This window comes from Notolepis coatsorum (genome assembly GCF_963971535.1).
Source record: "Notolepis coatsorum genome assembly, chromosome: 10".
Classification (NCBI taxonomy): domain Eukaryota; kingdom Metazoa; phylum Chordata; class Actinopteri; order Aulopiformes; family Paralepididae; genus Notolepis; species Notolepis coatsorum.
Genome location: NC_140174.1, coordinates 55,195,632 through 55,215,115, shown reverse-complemented (window position 1 = coordinate 55,215,115; position 19,484 = coordinate 55,195,632). Strand labels below are relative to the sequence as shown.

Below are 19,484 nucleotides of genomic sequence, written 5' to 3'. Positions count from 1 at the left end.
TCTCTGCACAAACATTGTAAATGATTTATTTGACACTTTCTTTATTCATGAATTGAATAATTCACACGTAATTAAAATATTTACGTGTTTCAACATGGTTTTAATTCAACACTAACATTAAAGGATACAAACACACACATGCACACACACACAAACACAACCTCCTCACTCGCACATCCACCCAACTGTGCCTACAGTCAGCCAGCTACCTGTGTGTGTGTGTGTGTGTGTGTGTGTGTGTGTGTGTGTGTGTGTGTGTGTGTGTGTGTGTGTGTGTGTGTGTGTGTGTGTGTGTGTGTGTGTGTGTGTGTGTGTGTGTGTGTGTGTGTGTGTGTGTGTGTGTGTGTGTGTGTGTGTGTGTGTGTGTGTGTCCTGCGGGGTGACTGATGACTTGCTTTGTGTTTCCCAGATCAACCGTTTCCACAAGGCGGAGGACAGGACTGTCCTCATCACAGACCGCCACCTGTACAAGATGGACCCCCTGAAGCAGTACAAACCCATGAAGAGCATCCCTCTCTATAACGTAGGGCTCTGCCTGTTATTATACTGTTTCTCTATAACGTAGGGCTCTGCCTGTTATTATACTGTTCCCTCTGTAACAGGGGTACTCAAACCTTTTTATAAAAATTAATAAGTTCACAAGAAATGTCATGGGTCTATAGTCCGGAACAATGCCAGAAAAATGCACAACCAACATCCATAACATATACACACATTCAGTAGTACAGTATGGTGGCTTGAACTAATGTGGGAAATGGCACTGTTTGCCTGTAGCTAATGTCTTGAATCTCGGCACAAAGGGTGTGATTGCCAGGCGGAGGCGCTGACCCAAGTGTTCATTCGTCAAACTGCTGCTGAGTTTTTCACAATGTTCATCACATAAGAAAATATATTCCTACAGTAATTTAGATCTAATTTGGTCCGGTTGTTTGAGAACGGGCGCTGCCTGTTATTTTACTGTACCCTATACAACGTAGGGCTCTGCCTGTTATTATACTGTACCCTACATAATGGAGGGCTCTGCTTGTTAGTATACTGTATCCATTAGTATACTGTACCCAGTCTGTAGAAGTGGTAGAGCATTTTAAATATTTAGGTACTTTCCTGGATAACACCATGAGCTTTATAGCTAACACAGAATACATCTTCAAGAAAGCTATGCAACGCTTGTATCTTCTAAGGAAGTTGAATAGTTTAGCTGTAAGTGGGGATATTCTAGAGCTGGTATAAAAAAGTCTTGTTGAACGTGTTATAACGTTTGATATATCAACCTGTTATGGAAAACTTGGTGCCAAGAATAAGAACAAATTGGCAAGGATTGTTAACATGGCCAGTAAAGAACAATTGTCGGAGTTATATGTATTTCGGAATACGGACAAGGCTCAGCTAATTATTGTCTGATCCTTTGCATCCTCTTCATGGTGAGTTTGACAAGCTTCCATCTGGAAGGCGCTATAGAGTTCCTCTAGCCCCAAAAAACATTTAAGAAGTATTTCATCCCACATGCCATTGCAAGCCAAAGACAAATATCCATGAAAGTGGACAAATACAAATATCTATCTATCTATCTATCTATCTATCTATCTATCTATCTATCTATCTATCTATCTATCTATCTATCTATCTATCTATCTATCTATCTATCTATCTATCTATCTATCTATCTATCTATCTATTTATCTATCTATCTATCTATCTATCTATCTAACGTAGGACACACACATACACCTTATAGTATATGGTACAGTAGCTGCAAGGTAGAACAAATAAGTAGAATGTAACTAAATAGAATAGAATAATGACAATGAAATAGTGACAGTATTGCCCATTGTCATTTGCTTCATTCACACGCTCACCCGTTCACCTCGATGTTTAAAGTTTACTATAAAAATAACACTTAAGAACCCAAATAATAATAATAAAAAAGCATACATAACACTATTATAATTACAAACTGATGATTACCTGACGCTGATTGTTTTGTTTTTTTTAGATGTGAAGCACCTCTACGACTTGCAAGGTCACTCACTCACTCACTCACTCACTCACTCGCTCGCTCAATCATTCAGTCATCAGTCGTTCACTCACACTTAGCCATTCTGCCCCTAGTGGCGGCTCACAGGCATCAAACTGTGGTTTTGAAATGTTTGAAAGTGAATTAGTCATCTGCTCATTGACTTGTGCTCATAGCAATCTAACAAATACATTAAATAGATAGAAAAGCCCCCAAATATTTCTACTTGTTATTTTATTATTATTCTTTTTTATTTGTTTTGATACTCTGATGCCTATAACAGTCATAACATGGGAGTCAGTGCAGCTCCTGTTTTTTTTACCACCCAGCCTCGTTTTGCGATTCAAGATGGTGGCGACCTAAACAAAGCAAATTGACTCACAGCCTTCGCTGAGCCTTGTGAGAACCTCTCCTCTCCCGTTTTGACAATTTCTACGTTTTACTCGAATATAATGATTGTAACACAAAGTCTTTAAAAAAATAAGAAATTATGGAATGCTGCCGCTTTGTTCTGGGTTTGATTACAACAAACTCTTCCATCAATCTGAGGCTGAATAACAGACAGTTACGACAGAAACCCTGCTACATTTGAAGAAAAAAAGATTCATAGTCTAGTTTCATTACTGGGAGAGCCAGTGTAGTAATGGGATTATGTTTAGGCCTGGGCATAATCGCTAGCGCCAGTGGGTCTTGAAAGGTTTGATTACGACCCTCATTTAGGATTCTCTATGAGTACCCAGTGTTTCGAATGATTATATATCCAGCGTATTAAAGAAGTGCTTGGTAGTGGCTGGTAGAAGACCCCCGCCGTGCTTTCAGAAAGAGTTCTAATCGCACACATTCAGCAGAGCCCTAACGGTTTGACACATAAAAACCTAGTGGACCCAGAATCTCATCTCAAAGCCTTTTCTAGGCTATTATTATTATACAATTTTTTTTATAATCACACTTATTTTGCACTTGTACAACAGTTAGAAATCACAGGGTCTTATGGGTCGACTGTAAATCTTTCATACTGATTGTCAATTGGATCCTCCCTCTGACAGCTACAAATTAATGGAGAAAACACAGAATTGTGTTCTATACAAAGCATGTAATCTCTGACTCCCTGAGTGTCTGTGTGATCCTGTGGCAACAATGTCAACATGTACAGCTCCGCCATTGGCTGCTTTTTAATTTACATTCATGCTCTGATAGGTCGATTAAGGCTGCCGTACACACACAGCATATGAGGTTGTTTCTATGGCAAAAACATTGTGTGTGTGTGTGTGTGTGTGTGTGTGTGTGTCTGTGTGTGTGTCTGTGTGTCTGTGTGTACATGTTTATGTGTTTGTTTGTATGTGCATGCATGCATGCGTGTTCTTTTCACATTTACGTTGTATCACTTTCCAAAAACACCCTGCCTTTTCCTCAGAAACTCATCTTTTATGCAACAAGCCCCTCCCCCTCCCGAATGCACCCAATGTATTTAACCAACTCTGCACTTCTGCCAAGAACAGAAATAATGGCATATAAACCTTTTCAAACTTAAAACATGAACCTTCAAAATGTATCCAAGTTTATTTTCCGTTTATTTGCAGTGTTTGTTGATAACAATAGCTGACGTGAAATCAAGTCGGACCAAATGCTAGCAATGCAATTCCTTTCCTTTAAGTCTTTCTATACCTGGAACATTGACCTTTGGGCGGAGAGAAGGAAGAGAGAGAAGGAAATTAGATCCATCTTTTGGGGCGGTAAGCCCCCATCCCCTGTCCTGCTGAAATGAATGAGGAATGAGCTCTAGTGTGTTGTGACAACTGTGACAAGACACTGCCGTGTTCAATCTGACTGAGTGTCTGGGGAGAACGAGAGAGGACAGAGATGGACACCACACACACACATACACACACACACGCACGCACACGCACACACTAACTATCCATCTATCTATCTAGCACTGCATCTGGAATTTTAATAGGATGACTGAAAAGGAAAAATAGAGAGATGAGGAGAGAGGAGAGGATTCCCCCGACGAAGACTGGCTGTTTGTTCAAAGATGTAAAGCACAGACACACACACATTTTAAATGCTTTATCCAAATCTGCAGATCAAATCACCCAATACACAGGTTCAGTATGCGTTTGTGGCTACACTTGCACACACAGTCACACACACACACATGCCCAGTGTAAGATGGAGCCCTGTCTCATACAGAAGGCATGCGGGGAGCGACCGGTACAGTGGGAGGTGGAGGAGGGTAGTCTGGACTCGGGGTGGGGGAGGGGCCGTCATATTCCACACACTCAGCAGAATGTATGATGCCTCACCATCTCCACCTTCCCCATAACACCACCGCCGCATATTACGCCGTAAATGTCAAACAGCAGGGGGTGAGAGAATCAGTCAAGGTGAAAGATCAGGAAGAGAGGAGGAGGAGGAGGAGGAGGGATGAGATGAAGCTTGTACTGAGGCCCGGGAGTTGCGGAGCGTAACGGGAAACCATCGATTAGGAGGGGGAGGCGGGGTCAAGGGCAGTTAGCTGCTTGTTGATTAACGCTGATACGCCGTAGGCTAAACCCAGCCCCCCCTGCTGTGTGTTCACAGCACAGGCTAAACCCAGCCCCCCCTGCTGTGTGTTCACAGCACAGGCTAAACCCAGCCCCCCCTGCTGTGTGTTCACAGCGCAGGCTAAACCCAGCCCCCCCGGCTGTGTGTTTACAGCGCAGGCTAAACCCAGCCCCCCCTGCTGTGTGTTTACAGCGCAGGCTAAACCCAGCCCCCCCTGCTGTGTGTTTACAGCGCAGGCTAAACCCAGCCCCCCCTGCTGTGTGTTTACAGCGCAGGCTAAACCCAGCCTCCCCTGCTGTGTGTTTACAGCGCAGGCTAAACCCAGCCCCCCCGGCTGTGTGTTTACAGCGCAGGCTAAACCCAGCCCCCCCCTGCTGTGTGTTTACAGCGCAGGCTAAACCCAGCCCCCCCTGCTGTGTGTTCACAGCGCAGGCTAAACCCAGCCCCCCCTGCTGTGTGTTTAAACCCGCCCCCCCTGCTGTGAGTTTAAACCCAGTCCCCCCTGCTGTGTGTTCACAGCGCAGGCTAAACCCAGCCCCCCCTGCTGTGTGTTTAAACCCAGCCCCCCCTGCTGTGTGTTCACAGCGCAGGCTAAACCCAGCCCCCCCTGCTGTGTGTTCACAGCGCAGGCTAAACCCAGCCCCCCCTGCTGTGTGTTTAAACCCCGCCCCCCCTGCTGTGTGTTTAAACCCAGCCCCCCCTGCTGTGTGTTCACAGCGCAGGCTAAACCCAACCCCCCCTGCTGTGTGTTTAAACTCGCCCCCCCCTGCTGTGTGTTTAAACCCGCCCCCCCTGCTGTGTGTTTAAACTCGCCCCCCCTGCTGTGTGTTTAAACCCGCCCCCCCTGCTGTGTGTTTAAACCCAGCCCCCCCTGCTGTGTGTTCACAGCGGCGCTGGAGGGGAAGGAGAGGTTGTAGGGCCCAGACTGAACTGACTGGCTCTCTACACTTCTGTGGTAGCAGTGAGAGGAGCTGCTAGCGCCTGTCTGAACTGGGATTCATACGCCTTCGCTGCAATATATATATATTAGTGCTGTCAATCGATTCAAATATTTAATCTGATTAATCGCATGATTGTCCATAGTTAACTCGCGATTCATCGCAAATTAATTGCATACATTTTTTTTGTATCTACTTTAAACGGATATTTTTCAAGTTCCAAGTTGTAATACTCTTATCAACATGAGTCAACAAATGCTTGCTTTATGCAGCCATTTAACACAAAAGGATGACCCTCATGCATTGCAAATTTGCATCAAATTCAAAACAGAGTGATGCACAAAATAACTTAAAAGAAAATAATAATTTAAAACGATGAATAAAGTGTGCTTGAAATAATAGGGGAAAGAAAATGTTAGGAACTTGTTACATTCACCCACACAAGGGCTGAGTACTCACACACCCCCCCCCTCTCTCTCACACACAGCTCCCAGCTCTCTTTCTCTCTTGCCCTTTCCTCATCTCTCTCACCCCCCCCCCACTCTCTCTATCTTTCACACACACACACACACACACACACACACACACACACACACACACACACACACACACACACACACACACACACACACACACACACACACACACACACACACACACACTTTAAGTCAGAAACAAACATAGTATCAATGAGAGTATCAATAATACACCTGAGTGAAGTCTAGTAAAAAAAATTTAAAAAAAATTATAAAAAATCTAATAAATTCTTCTAAAAAGTTGATTGTGAGTTACAAAAAATAGTGGCGTTAATAGAATTGTGCGTTAATACCGCGTTAACTTTGACAGCCTTAATATATATTAGTTAGATGTCTTCTCTCTGCCAATCGCCCCCCAAGACCCCCCCTGAGAACAATTAACGGAACATTGTGGGGTGGGGAAAAAAGCAAAAGGTATCTGTTTTTCATCAGTGCCTCATCCCACCCACTCGTTTTTCTTTCTTGCTCTTCCTCTCTCTTTCTGTATCTCCTCCCCCTCATCCCTCGCTTTCTCACATAATTGTCTTCCTTTTTTTTCCCTCACACACTTCCTTCCTCCCTCCCTCCCTCCCTCCTTCCACCTCTCCCTCCCTCCCTCCTCCCACCTCTCCCTATATCCATCCCCATCTCCATCCAATGCTCTCTTTTCCTCTCGTTCTCTCCCGCTTTCCGCTTTGCAACCGTTGTCATGACAACCCCCCCCCCCCCCGGAGACAGTGTTGTCATGGAGACGGAGTGGTACGGGCAGATCAGCTGATGTCTGGTGTTGTTCAGGCATGTGCACAAACGTGCTCTCCTGCATGTGTGCTTACCTCTCCATTCCCAGCGGGGCTTATTTGTGATCGGACCGCTCACTCACACTCTCCTCACTCTCTTTCTCTCTTTTTGTCCCCCTCTTTTTTTCCAGAGAGAGTGGGCAGACTAGTGTATAGACAGGAGGAAGGCTGAGAGGGAGACAGAGTAGGGGAGACACAGGAGACAGGAGGAAGGCTGAGAGGGAGACAATGTAGGGGAGACACAGAGACAGCAGGGAGTCTGAGAGGGAGCCAGAGTAGGGGAGACACAGGAGACAGGAGGAAGGCTGAGAGGGAGACAGAGTAGGGGAGACACAGAGACAGGAGGAAGGCTGAGAGGGAGACAATGTAGGGGAGACACAGAGACAGCAGGGAGTCTGAGAGGGAGACAGAGTAGGGGAGACACAGAGACAGGAGGAAGGCTGAGAGGGAGACAGAGTAGGGGAGACACAGAGACAGGAGGAAGGCTGGGAGACAATGTAGGGGAGAAACAGAGACAGCAGGGAGGCTGAGAGGGAGCCAGAGTAGGGGAGACACAGAGACAGGAGGAAGGCTGAGAGGGAGACAGAGTAGGGGAGACACAGAGACAGGAGGAAGGCTGAGAGGGAGACAGAGTAGGGGAGACACAGAGACAGGAGGAAGGCTGAGAGGGAGACAGAGTAGGGGAGACACAGAGACGGGAGGAAAGCTGAGAGGGAGACAGAGTATGGGTAGCACACAGGAGTGACGGTTCTGGTGATATTTGACCCCGGGCCTGCAGGGGTACCTTTGCTTCCAGAGGCAAGGGGTCTTAACTAGGAATGCTCCGATATTGATATCGGATATCGGCCTCGATATGACTAAAATAGCTGGATCGGGTATCGGATTAAAAAAAATGTATGGCAGATTTCTTTTTTTATTATAATATTTCTTTAAATAATAATAAATAAAATAATAAATAACAATTCAGTACATTTATATCATATATATGTGTTCATTTGTTACATTTTGTTTCACTAAGTTAGGAAAGTAATGTTTTAAGTCAAGCCTGATGTTTCCTTGCACAAAAGAAGGATCCCAGTCTTTTCCACACAGTGAGGCATACAGTTTATTAATTGAACAATGGGTATCGGATCGTTACTCGGTATCGGCCGATACCCAAAGCCCAGGTATCGGTATCGGGACTGAAAAAGTTGGATCCGTGCATCCCTAGTCTTAACCACTACACACATCTGAATTAACTTTTTCTCTTTCTCTTAATCTGTATCAGTTAATCATGCTTTTTCTCCACCTCAAAACTCCCAACAACTCCAGCATGCTGCTATCATAGTGTGAATGAATGAATGAATGAAAACTTTATTTAACAGATTGCAGAATGGGTACAATACAGTACGGCTCAATACATACAATTGTTAAGGGGATGCAGACCTGAGAAAGACGTTTGTCTTGTTTCCATCAGGGTCCCCCATTTTCAATTCATATAGACATTTATGACATACACAACATACATGACATTTATGACATAGGGACATATAGGTATTTAGTACTGATACATTTGTGACATAAACGGTATTCAAATATACAGTACTGTTACCCCTAGATCCTGACAGAGTATATACATATGATGGTGAGGGGACTGTACATTAGGAGGGGATGGGTGGGTGGGAGAGAAATATACATACGGCGGGGAGGGAATATATACATGCGGTGGGGAGGAGACTGTCTATTAGGAGGTGGTGGGGGTTTTGGGCATTTACCAGTTTCGAATTGCAGCCTCCCATAGGTGCTCTTTAAGAGCGGTTTTGAATGTGGGTAGTGATTCACATTCCTTTACAGCTTTGGGTAGGGCGTTCCACATTGTTGTGGCATAATTGCGAAACGTGTTTAGTCCCTTGTTTGAGCCGAATCTGGGTTTTACATGATTTGTTGAGCTTCCTCTGGTGTAGTGGTTGTGGTATTCACTGACCTTTGGGAAGTATTTTGACATGTACATGGGTACCCCGGTCGTATAGTGTATCTTGTAGACCAGGCCCATTGCAAGTTGCTGTACTCTGTCGTCTACTCTAAGCCATCCTAGGTTGTCAAAGTGGGCAGGGGTGAGGTGGGTTCTGGGGTTCAGGTCAAGTAGTAGTCTGACCAGTTTGTTTTGTGATGTTTGTAATTTTGTTTTAAGCGCCTTTGAGGTGCTTTGGTACCATGAGGTGCACGCATAGTCGCAGTACCCTTGAATGAGTGCTCCTGCCAGAGTCTTCAGGGTATTCTTGTTTACCAGAGAGGAGATCCGGTACAAGAATCTAGTTCGTTGGTTGACTTTTTTTATTACATTGGATGCCATTTTGTCACAGGAAAGATTTGCCTCTAGGATGGAACCCAGGTAGGTAATTTCGTCTTTCCTTGTGACAATATTGTCACCCACTGTAACTGAGAAGCCGTCGGTCTTGCTGAGTTTGTTATTTGAACCGAAGAGAATGGACTCTGTAATGATAGTTTGTTATCAGCGAGCCATATGCAGATTTTGCCTAGTTCTGTGCTGAGGTTTTTTTTAGACAGTGGCCTTAATGATGAAAAGCAAACATTTATGTGTTACCTAATAGTGGTGTATATGTTTTTCAAGCAGACAGTTTTCTAGCAGGCTAAGTGGTGGCCCCACAGTGAGAGAGGTCTTCCAGCTTGCCTCATTATACTGCATCCATTTAGTCACAGACACCCCTCTTTCTTTGTGTCTCTCTCTAATCTCTCTCTATCTGTTCCTCTTTCTTTATCTCTTTGTCTCTCTCCAATCTCTCTCTCTCCCTTTCCCCTGTCCCTTTATTTTTCTCTCTCCTTCCCACTTTTCCCCATCTCTCTCTCTCTCTCTCTCTCTCTCTCTCTCTCTCTCTCTCTCTCTCTCTCTCTCTCTCTCTCTCTCTCTCTCTCTCTCTCTCTCTCCCTCCCTCCCTCCCTCCTCTTGTCACCCTCCCTCTGTGTCTCCAAGGGATTGTAAGGTTATGTTATGTAACTGGCAACTGACTCTCTTAAGAACGCAGGAACCCTGGTGCTCGATCCATATTCCCATGGCAACCTTGGAACGGGAATGGACCCGACCAGAACACATTCACTCACTGACTCACTCGCTGACGTTCTCTCCATTATACAGCACAGCATGGCATTTTCACAAAAGCAAACAACATTTCCATGAATGCGGAGCAAGAGAGCATTCAGATAGAGAGCGAGAGAGAGCGAGAACAAGAATCAGTGTATATCATTACCCAACTCGTTAAGACAATGAGTCTCGTTCCAATCAATTAAGCCTTTAATATGAATGTAAATGCAAACTGGCCCTGTGTAATTAAGTGTGGGCGGGTTGCCAGCGACGGCGGCGACGCTGCGTTGGGCCTGTAATTCATTGCGATTATGGAGACGGCTCATCGCTCGAAGGGGAGAGGGACAGAGTGGTGGGGGGGCGCCTCGTCATCGTAGCGCCTCGGCGACTAAAGACGCACTTCTTCAACCCCTATCTGAAAAAAATATAAAAAAAAAGTATTATAATAAACTCTAACCCTAACTAACCTTACTGGCATGCACTTGTCCTAATATACTAACCTACACTGTAGCACTCAACACTTTGATGAACATTGTTACTCAGCTGATAGAATTGTACCCTTCCTGATGTCTTGTTGTACAAAACTTGTAAGTCGCTTTGGATAAAAGCGTCAGCTAAATTACTAAATGTAAATGTAAGTCTCACTCTGTCTTCATCTGATGGACATGGAGACCTGTCTCACTCCGTCTTCATCTGATGGACATGGAGACCTGTCTCACTCCATCTTCATCTGATGGACATGGAGACCTGTCTCACTCCGTCTTCATCTGATGAACATAGAGACCTGTCTCACTCCGTCTTCATCTGATGGACATGGAGACCTGTCTCACTCCGTCTTCATCTGATGAACATAGAGACCTGTCTCACTCCGTCTTCATCTGATGGAGATGGGGGGAGGGAGGAGGTATGATATGATATGATGAATTCTATCAGAGAGAAATGAAGGAATAAGTAGGTAGAGGGGTAGAGGTGAAAGAACGAGAAAGTAGAGAAAAGGGGACCGAAAAGGAAGGACGTTTTATTATGAAATTACTTTACTGGTGCAGATGCAACCCGCATTAAAACATCATGTTAAAATCAAACATCAATCAGAATCCTATTAAATATGTATACCTCTAATTTAAAAATTAAGCTCTATTTCTATAATCCCCCCCACAACAAAATCAAGTAATATTTTTCCTGAATGGAGAATAGAAGAGAGAGAGAGAGAGAGAGAGAGAGAGAGAGAGAGAATGAATGAGAGCAGAAGAGAATTTGACCTGAGTAAAATAAATAAAGATATAGGTTGGGAAACATTGGGCCTGGTTTCAACCACCACAGTGTATTTACCTGCAAGATTATTTAAGACATCCCGTTGTGTCAACGGTGAAGCTAAACAGCTCTGGCACAATACTGGGATTCCTCACTTGGATCGGTTGGTCCATTTAAATGTAGCTGGGTTAAGTAGGCCTTGATTTAAAAACCTTTGATTGATCCTCAAGGATCCTGATCAATAATCACACATAACATTGATTTTAATCTTTTGGGGGAGAACCAGCTACATCAATAGATACCAGATAATCTCTTTAAAGGATATCATTAAAGAAAATAAAAGGTATATATTCCTTTTGAATATTTCCAAAGTACCGGTACAATTCATTATATTTTCTAAAATGTAACTTGAGATCCCTTCCAGTTTTACTTAAATCCACCAATAATTGTGTAATGATGAGTATAGTAAGAGTATATATCACATTTTACCAAAGGTGGCCATCTCATCTCATTGTATCTATTTTTATGAAGCAGTATTTTCACATCCAATTTTTCTCACTACTTGCAAATGTCTCATTGCAGAATTCACATTACATGTCCAGTTATTTGTCAAAATCAAACTTCTGATTCCTTTGATTAATAAAAGGCCAGTGTATTGTTGTGTCCTTGGGGGTTTGTCTGTCCCTCCGCTGAATGTGCCAGTGTGTTTGAAGTCCCCCGGTCCCTGCTCTGTACTTCCCAGCCAAATGAGGGGTGATAGATTGCAGTTCGAAAACCCCAGCGAATTCATGTCCTCTGTTGTACCCGCTTGAATTCCCTGGTGTGCGTGCGTGTGTGTGGTTATCTATACGTTTCTATGTATGTTTGTATTTGCGTGTGACACTGTGTGTATATGCTTGTGGTTGTGTGTAATAGGTTTGAGTCTATGCATGGTGCATACTATATACGTGTACTGTACATCTGCAACTGTGTGTATTTGTACAGTATGTGGTTGTAAACTCATCTATCCTCTATCTCTTTCTCCTCTCTGTCTCTCCTTCCCACTTTTCCCCCATCTATCTCTCTCTCTCTCTCTCTCTCTCTCTCTCTCTCTCTCTCTCTCTCTCTGTCTCTGTCTCTGTCTCTGTCTCTCTGTGTCTCTCTCCCAGGTGACAGGCATGAGTGTGTCTCCAGGGAAGGACCAGTTGGTGGTATTTCACACTAAGGACAGCAGGGACCTGGTGGTGTGTCTACAGGGTATGGTACCCGCCACAGAGAGCCGCATCGGGGAGCTGGTCGGCACCCTGCACAGCCACTTCAAAAGGTAGGAACCGGGTTCCTATACGGTTATTGAAAACCTTTTAATCAGGGTTCCTACGGTCATGGAAACCCCTGGAAAACAGGGTTCTTATAAGGTCATGGAAATCCTTTTAGTCAGGGTTCTTACAGTCATGGAAAACCCTGGAATCAGGGTTCTTATAAGGCCATTGAAAACCTTTGAAAACAGGGTTTTTATGTGGTCATGGAATACCTTGGAAACAGGGTTCTTATACGATCATGGAAAACCTTGATACCAGGGTTCCTATTGTCGTGAGAAATCCTGGAGAAGTGAATTTGGCCACGACCCCTGACCCGTGGCACACTCAATGTTGTGTCTGACTCTTTACGCCCACGTGCCCAGGTCACTTACTGACTTCAGTTGGATTTCTGCAGTATGTAATCTAAGCGGTGCCTCTACTCCCCTGAGACAGACTATATTTTCACACTGAACAGCATTTTGTATTTTCTCTCTCCTATGAGCTCATAATAGATTTTTTTTATAACCAGACTGGCAGTCTCCTGTATTTCTGATTCCCGGCCATACTTGCAATGGATGCAACGGATTATGTATGCAAAATAATTGACCGACACTGCGTTCTGGAACACAGAGGCGCAGCCGAGGTGTTCTAAACGCAGTGAAGGTCAATTATTTTGCGACAATGACCGAGTATAGCTATACATTATCCCGCTTATTACATGGCTAACTTACTAACAATAAACCGAATTCATTTTACACCATCGACAAGACGAGATCAAATGCAGACGCAGTTGTTCTGTGGCTCCTCTGTCATCGCCGATTGCACTGATGTAGTGCAGCTGTGCATAATGGTAATGCTTAGCTTTCGTGACTGCGATCAAAATGCTTGATTGTGATTGGTCAATAGCGATCTGTTGCCCCTAACAGCGGTCATTATTGCGCGTTGCCCATGACAGCGGTGAATTATCGAGAAATAACTGACCGCTGTCAGGGGCAACCGAGTGCTATTGACCAATCACAATCAAGCATTTTGGCGAATGTTAAAACGCCATGTAATAACTTTAGATAATCAGCTCTGATCAGTAGAGTTTAGTCTAATTAATCTAGGCCAATAGTAAATGTGTAGTGGTAGTATTATTGGTCCAGATGTGTTGTGTTGACCTACTGTATGGTGCAGGGATTATAGAGCCCAGAATATCCACATTAATAGAAACCATCCCCTATTTAACCCAGTTTAGCTCAGTTCAGTTCAGTTCAGTGCAGTTCACAGTTCATCCCATAAGAGATTTTATCTTGGACTTCAGTTTATACACTGATAGTCTGCTATCGACTAACGATTTATTTAAGTAATCAATTCATCCAATGATTATTTTGTTAGAGCTACAAGGTCTGAAAAACACGGATGCTCACGCTAAACATCTCGGGCAGCTTACAATGACATATACTCTAGCTAATATCCTTACAAATGTACTCTTAAAACAGCTAATAACAACATTAACATTCATAAGGTGTGGCTGGCCATGTTGAAATTACGTCAAATTACGTCAAATGAAGTTTTTTTCAAGGTCCATGTAAGAGCTACCACCGTCCTGGCTCCCAAAACAATGTCCTCTCCTTCAACTGCCTTCAGCTCAGCACAGCACTCTTTGTCACAATCTTAGAGAGAGAAATAGTTTTGTGGTAAGCGTATTAAAACTACCAGCAAACATTAGACACCCAGCACATTTTGCAGTGATGGCAACTAATCGGTCCCTGTAATCTACACAGGTCCAGCACACAGTACTACGATATCTTTCTTGAGATAATATATTAAACTGCATACTCTGTGCAGGGAAACGGATACGCGGCGTTTCAATCCAATTCATAACCACTCCTTTTTAGGGTTGACCTTTTAATCAAGTTGATAACGTTATGTATCTGTTGGCTTCTTGCTTTGATAAGCACGTTTCAGGCTGCTCTTGATGGCCATCCTCCTGGTTTAGTCATGTCAAAGATAACCTCTGGTCTTCTGTCATATCCATGCTGAGGTCTGGGCCCTCATTTATCAACAATTCTTAGAAAGTGTTCTATTTTTGTTCTTAACACTTTCAGTGCCAGCAGGGGGGCGCACGATTTAGTGCTTGAATGCCCACCATCCACTTCAATGTTAGCGTTAATAACGCCTAATCTATGTTTTAAATTATGGCTATGTGTCTAATCTGCCCGTCGCTTATCAATGACTCGTTTCCAGTCAACATTGTTTTTTTATCGGTTCATTTTCGTTTTATAGCATTTTGAAAAGCCCTCGTTTTCAAGGAAAATAAAAAGATTCCATGATAAAAGACGTTTACTGGAATATTCTAGAATACACAAAAACGTTTTCGGCCTATTTATGAATAGTTTTCAAATAAACGCTAGATTATCGATAGTATATGTGTACGTATGCACACTGGGGCCGCAAGCTGAAAATCGATTATCTGATTTCCTCAACAGCGATCGCGCACACATACACATACACACATAGGGGACACGTTGATATCTCAGCGAATATAACTCTGATTATCCCAAGACTGATAAAATAGATTCCTTAGCTCAGATCAGATGTTCTCCAAAAAGATCATTCCAATTCCTGATCGCCATTCCAAAAATCGATCACTACGGTCTACTATCAATTGGCTACTGTGAATATATATTCCCGCGATGACTTCCATGTTGAGCAGACGGTTTGCCAGCTCAGGGAGCCAGCTGGCTCCGCCTCTACATATCACTGATCCCAGGTCAGTCTAAGCGACTGACGTGCAGTTACTCAGGGATAGACGATAGGGGGCGCTTTTTTCCATTCTGAGCTGCTGATGGGGCTGGTGTACCAACGGGAGACTCTGTTGATGAAATATGAATTCAGATCGCTAATAAAAAAATAAAACAATAATTGTCGTCGTGGGCATTCAGGCATTGGGCTGATAAAACGTCATATGACGTGATGGGCACTGAAAGTGTTAAGCACAGAATTTAGAATGTGTGTACGCACAGATTTATCACACGTGCGTACACGGGTCGTACGCACACTCCGTGTTGATAAATACCATTCGTTCTACGCTCCGCGCTCGTGCACGATTTTAAGTATTTGCATATAGCACCGCCCGTAATTAACCATAATACGGTAATGGAACACCCCCATGAAATGTGGAAAAATGGACTAAGCCGAGCGAAGCGTGTTATGGGAGAAATACGCGACAGGCTGACAGACATGTACACGTACGGTGATGTCGGATATGATATCTATTAACCATTGCTGCCTGGGCAGCGCAAACACTAATAAAGACTGTGCTGGAATATAACTGCCTTTTCCCGTTTCGTTCGATTAATACCCAGGGATTAAAGTTCTCCTCAATTTTATTCCAAATCGCGATGGATTTCCGTAAATTTTCTACCTGCATATGATTTGTAGAGGCATACAATCTATTTTGATGTCGGTATTAGGTATAGCCTATATGAACAATAATACGAGAGCATATACAAGAACAATGAATCTCACTGCCATGTATGATGTAGCCTACGCCATGTGTAGCCTGCCTATATGTGATCAATACAAACTTGAACTTGAATTCCATCATCATATTTATATGTTGTGTCTGTCCACTATGTTTTTCTTACTTTGTTATTTCCCCCCCTATCTATGTAAAGCGACCTTGGGTCTCTTGAAAGGCGCTATATAAAATTAAGCTATTATTATTATTATTATTATTATTATTATTATTATTATTATTATTATTATTATTATTATTATTATTATTATTATATTATTATTATTATTATCACGTCTGTGCGGGAGCTCACAAATAGACTGTTAGTCTCAGTGAAGTTTCAACGGAGGTCATCTATTCCAACCAACAAATTGAAGTAGAAAGCATTTCGTTGTGACCAATCTTATTTGGAAACATGACACACAAAATAATAGTATTTCGCTTTTTATTTGAAACAATATTTAATCGCATTTGGAGATGTTCTGCGTCTGCCCCCCCCGTGCCAAACAAGCAGGCCAACCTATTGTTCGCACGTGAGCACGTTATAATTACACTACTGTCGCTATTTTACAATTAACTATAATGAATTACGGGTCATACAGAACAAGCCAGTGTTGAAACTAATGCACGGAAGCTTATTTCCGCGTTGCAATAATAATATTCTACCACCGGGCGCCAGGTACGCACGGTCGGAGCTGTGCGTAGATATACGCACAAAGTCAAGCACACAAATTGATAAGTCACACACTTTGCTTAGAAATGATCGTACGCACGGGTTATGCACATATCTGTGCGTACGCACCATTGATAAATGAGGGCCCTGGAGTATAGACGATATCTGTGCGTGCGTGTGTGTGTGTGTGTGCGTGTGTGTGTGTGTGTGGGTGTGTGTGGGTGTGTGTGTGTGTCCATGCATATTCATGTGATTATGTATGTGTGTGTGTGTGTTAGGGATGCACGATAATTATCGGGCCGATATCAGCAATTATGACGTCATCCCGATAAACCCGATAACGTTATTGATAGCTCCGATAATATATAATATATTTTTTGGTAAAAAAAAAATGCGTTGTGGGTGAATTGGGATGAAGGGCGTTTGTTTTTACTGTAGGCTCCTCCCGTTTTGCCAGTACAGTGGTACGACTGATAGCGTGTGGTTTAGAGGGCGTTTTACACAAATCCAGCGCTCCCTTTCTTGGCTGTGACGTAGCCACGTAAGTTTCAGATGCAGCGCGGATGTAACCAAAGATGGCGTCAGTCGTGTGGGAATAGTTTCAGAGGAAAAAAGTTTGCTTGCTATTTGTAACAAATGCAATGCAGAAGTTCCACGAGGAGGGAAAAGGGCAACAACTTATAATACATCCAACCTAACAAGTCACCTGCAACATCACCATGATGGTGTGTTAAAAGCCTACGACGACGCGCAAGCAGCTAAAGCTTATTGCTCCGTAGCAGAGCCCTTGAACGGCTCTTCTCCGTAGTAGCCAGGTTAATTTGCACCACCAAGCACTGCTTAAAAGCTAGCGGCTTGAGCCCTTGGGTCATTTCTGTCAAACTTCTTTAATTTAGCAAACGCCTCGTCAATAGGTACAAGTGCCGCGGGTTCCTTTGTAGCTGGCTTTGGATTCACAGCAGCTTTAGCTGCTCGCGCGTCGTCGTAGGCTTTTAACACACCATTGTAGTGGTGGTGATGTTGCAGGTGACTTGTTAGGTTGGATGTATTATAAGTTGTTGACGGATTGTGAATTTTATGATTCAAATTATATTTATTTGGAAAAATAAATATGGTCACTTTATCAGTCAAAACTGTTGTCTTGGCTTTGTTTTGTTCATAGTAGTAACGCTCATGTCATGATAAATCTGGTTAGGTCAAAACTACAGGAATCTACATTTAAAAAAAAGATTATAATACAATAAATATCGGGTATTGGTATCGGCCTTGAGGAGCAGAAAGTTATCGGTATCGGTATCAAAAAATCAATATCGTGCACCCCTAGTGTGTGTGTATCCATGCATATTCATGTGATTATGTATGTGTGTTTGTGCTTGCATGCATGTGTGTATTACTGTATGTGTTGTGAAGGGCCAGATTAAACCGAATATATATATTTATTTATATATATATATTTAATTGTATTTGTATATTCTCTAATATTCCCTGATATCCCTTGTATATTCCTTGTACAATATGCATTGAATATCCATTCTAGCCTACTGAACATCCCATAATAGTCTCCATTCTACTATTGGTCGAGACCTTGGTGCCAGGCTGCCATACCCCTCAGACCCAGTTCAAACGTACCGCTCCACATGTACGAACAAGTCCTAGTTCCGCGTAGGAATCTGGCTACCGCACCACTAATGGGACTATTTGTTCATAGTGCGTATATATACTGCGCTACTAAAGTAGGACTTTCTTTTCAGTCCAGTTTCTTACCCTCCAATAGAGTCACAGACGTAAAGCCTCCCCGCGACGCCACGTGTGGGAGTAAGGCCAAGTTCGCCTACCATCGGTATTGAGACATCGTGTATATTAATATTTGAATAGTCATATTTGGCACTATATCGTCGAGTTGGACGTAGTCTATTAAGCTAATAATAGTCTGTTAATATATAGTGCTTCGTGCGGTGAGAATACTACCGTAGTCAGTACCCCATCGTTTCGGGCAGAGAACTGGCTGCTTACCCAGGGTGGTTGACCCCATGTGAAGCTGCACCCGAGGAGCCCCAGAGCCGACGAGCGAGTGGACCTGTATACCGGATTATTCTACCGACGACAGCCCGCCTTCCCAGGCACGGATTATGCTTTGTATACTTTGATTATTCCATGGATAAAGACCCCCGACACTGCCGTGTGTTGGAACCCCCCCCCCTGGAGAGGACGCAAGGTGAGGAGACGCTCTGCAAGACGAGGTCGCTTCACGTCTCTCCCCCGTGGACCGGAGAGAGCCGGCCCACAAAGAGTCCACCTGCTTTCATCTGTGGTCCAAGGATCGCCGGCGCATTGAACGGCACTACAGTGGGTTCACCTGGGATACCCTTGGCCGGACGAGGCAGCCGGATTCTACCCCCCCCCCCCTCCTACTCCTGTCGGCTTACAAGCGACCGGATTAACCCCCTCTAGTGTATCTAGTATATAATCATTAAAGTATCATTGCTGTTATTCCTTAACTATTCCAGGTCGTATATTTACCACCTGCGCCTTCAGAGATTGGACATTCTCTATTGATATACCGACGAATACTCTTTGCCATAAAAGTGCATACTATTTCAATTCATAAATGTAATTAAGTGATTAAGTGCTTGTTCTACACACCATCGCTGTGTAGAAATAAAGACCTGTTTCGACTTCGTACATTTGTGTTGGATCCGTTTCATCTACGTGAGAGTGTTCATGATAATATATTTATGCCGTGTACTGGGTGGCCGAATATTAAGTACAAAGGTAGTGGTAGTAAGTATCATATCTAGTAATACAGTCAGGGAATTGTACCCCTCAGTTACAGTATGTGTACACTTATTTCTGTGTTACATGTACATAGGTGTCTTTCATGTATGCATGTA

At 43.4% G+C, this 19,484-nt stretch overlaps 1 protein-coding gene across 1 annotated transcript in view; it reads left to right on the top strand.

Annotated features, from left to right (window-relative positions):
• The window catches only part of myo1d (myosin 1D), a 259,403-nt gene that overhangs the window by 198,820 nt on the left and 41,099 nt on the right, over positions 1-19,484 (top strand). Inside the window, exons 20-21 of the mRNA XM_084323512.1 lie at positions 410-523; positions 12,290-12,444. Coding sequence (XP_084179638.1) covers positions 410-523; positions 12,290-12,444 — 269 coding nt within the window. The remainder of the gene's footprint in view (positions 1-409; positions 524-12,289; positions 12,445-19,484) is intronic.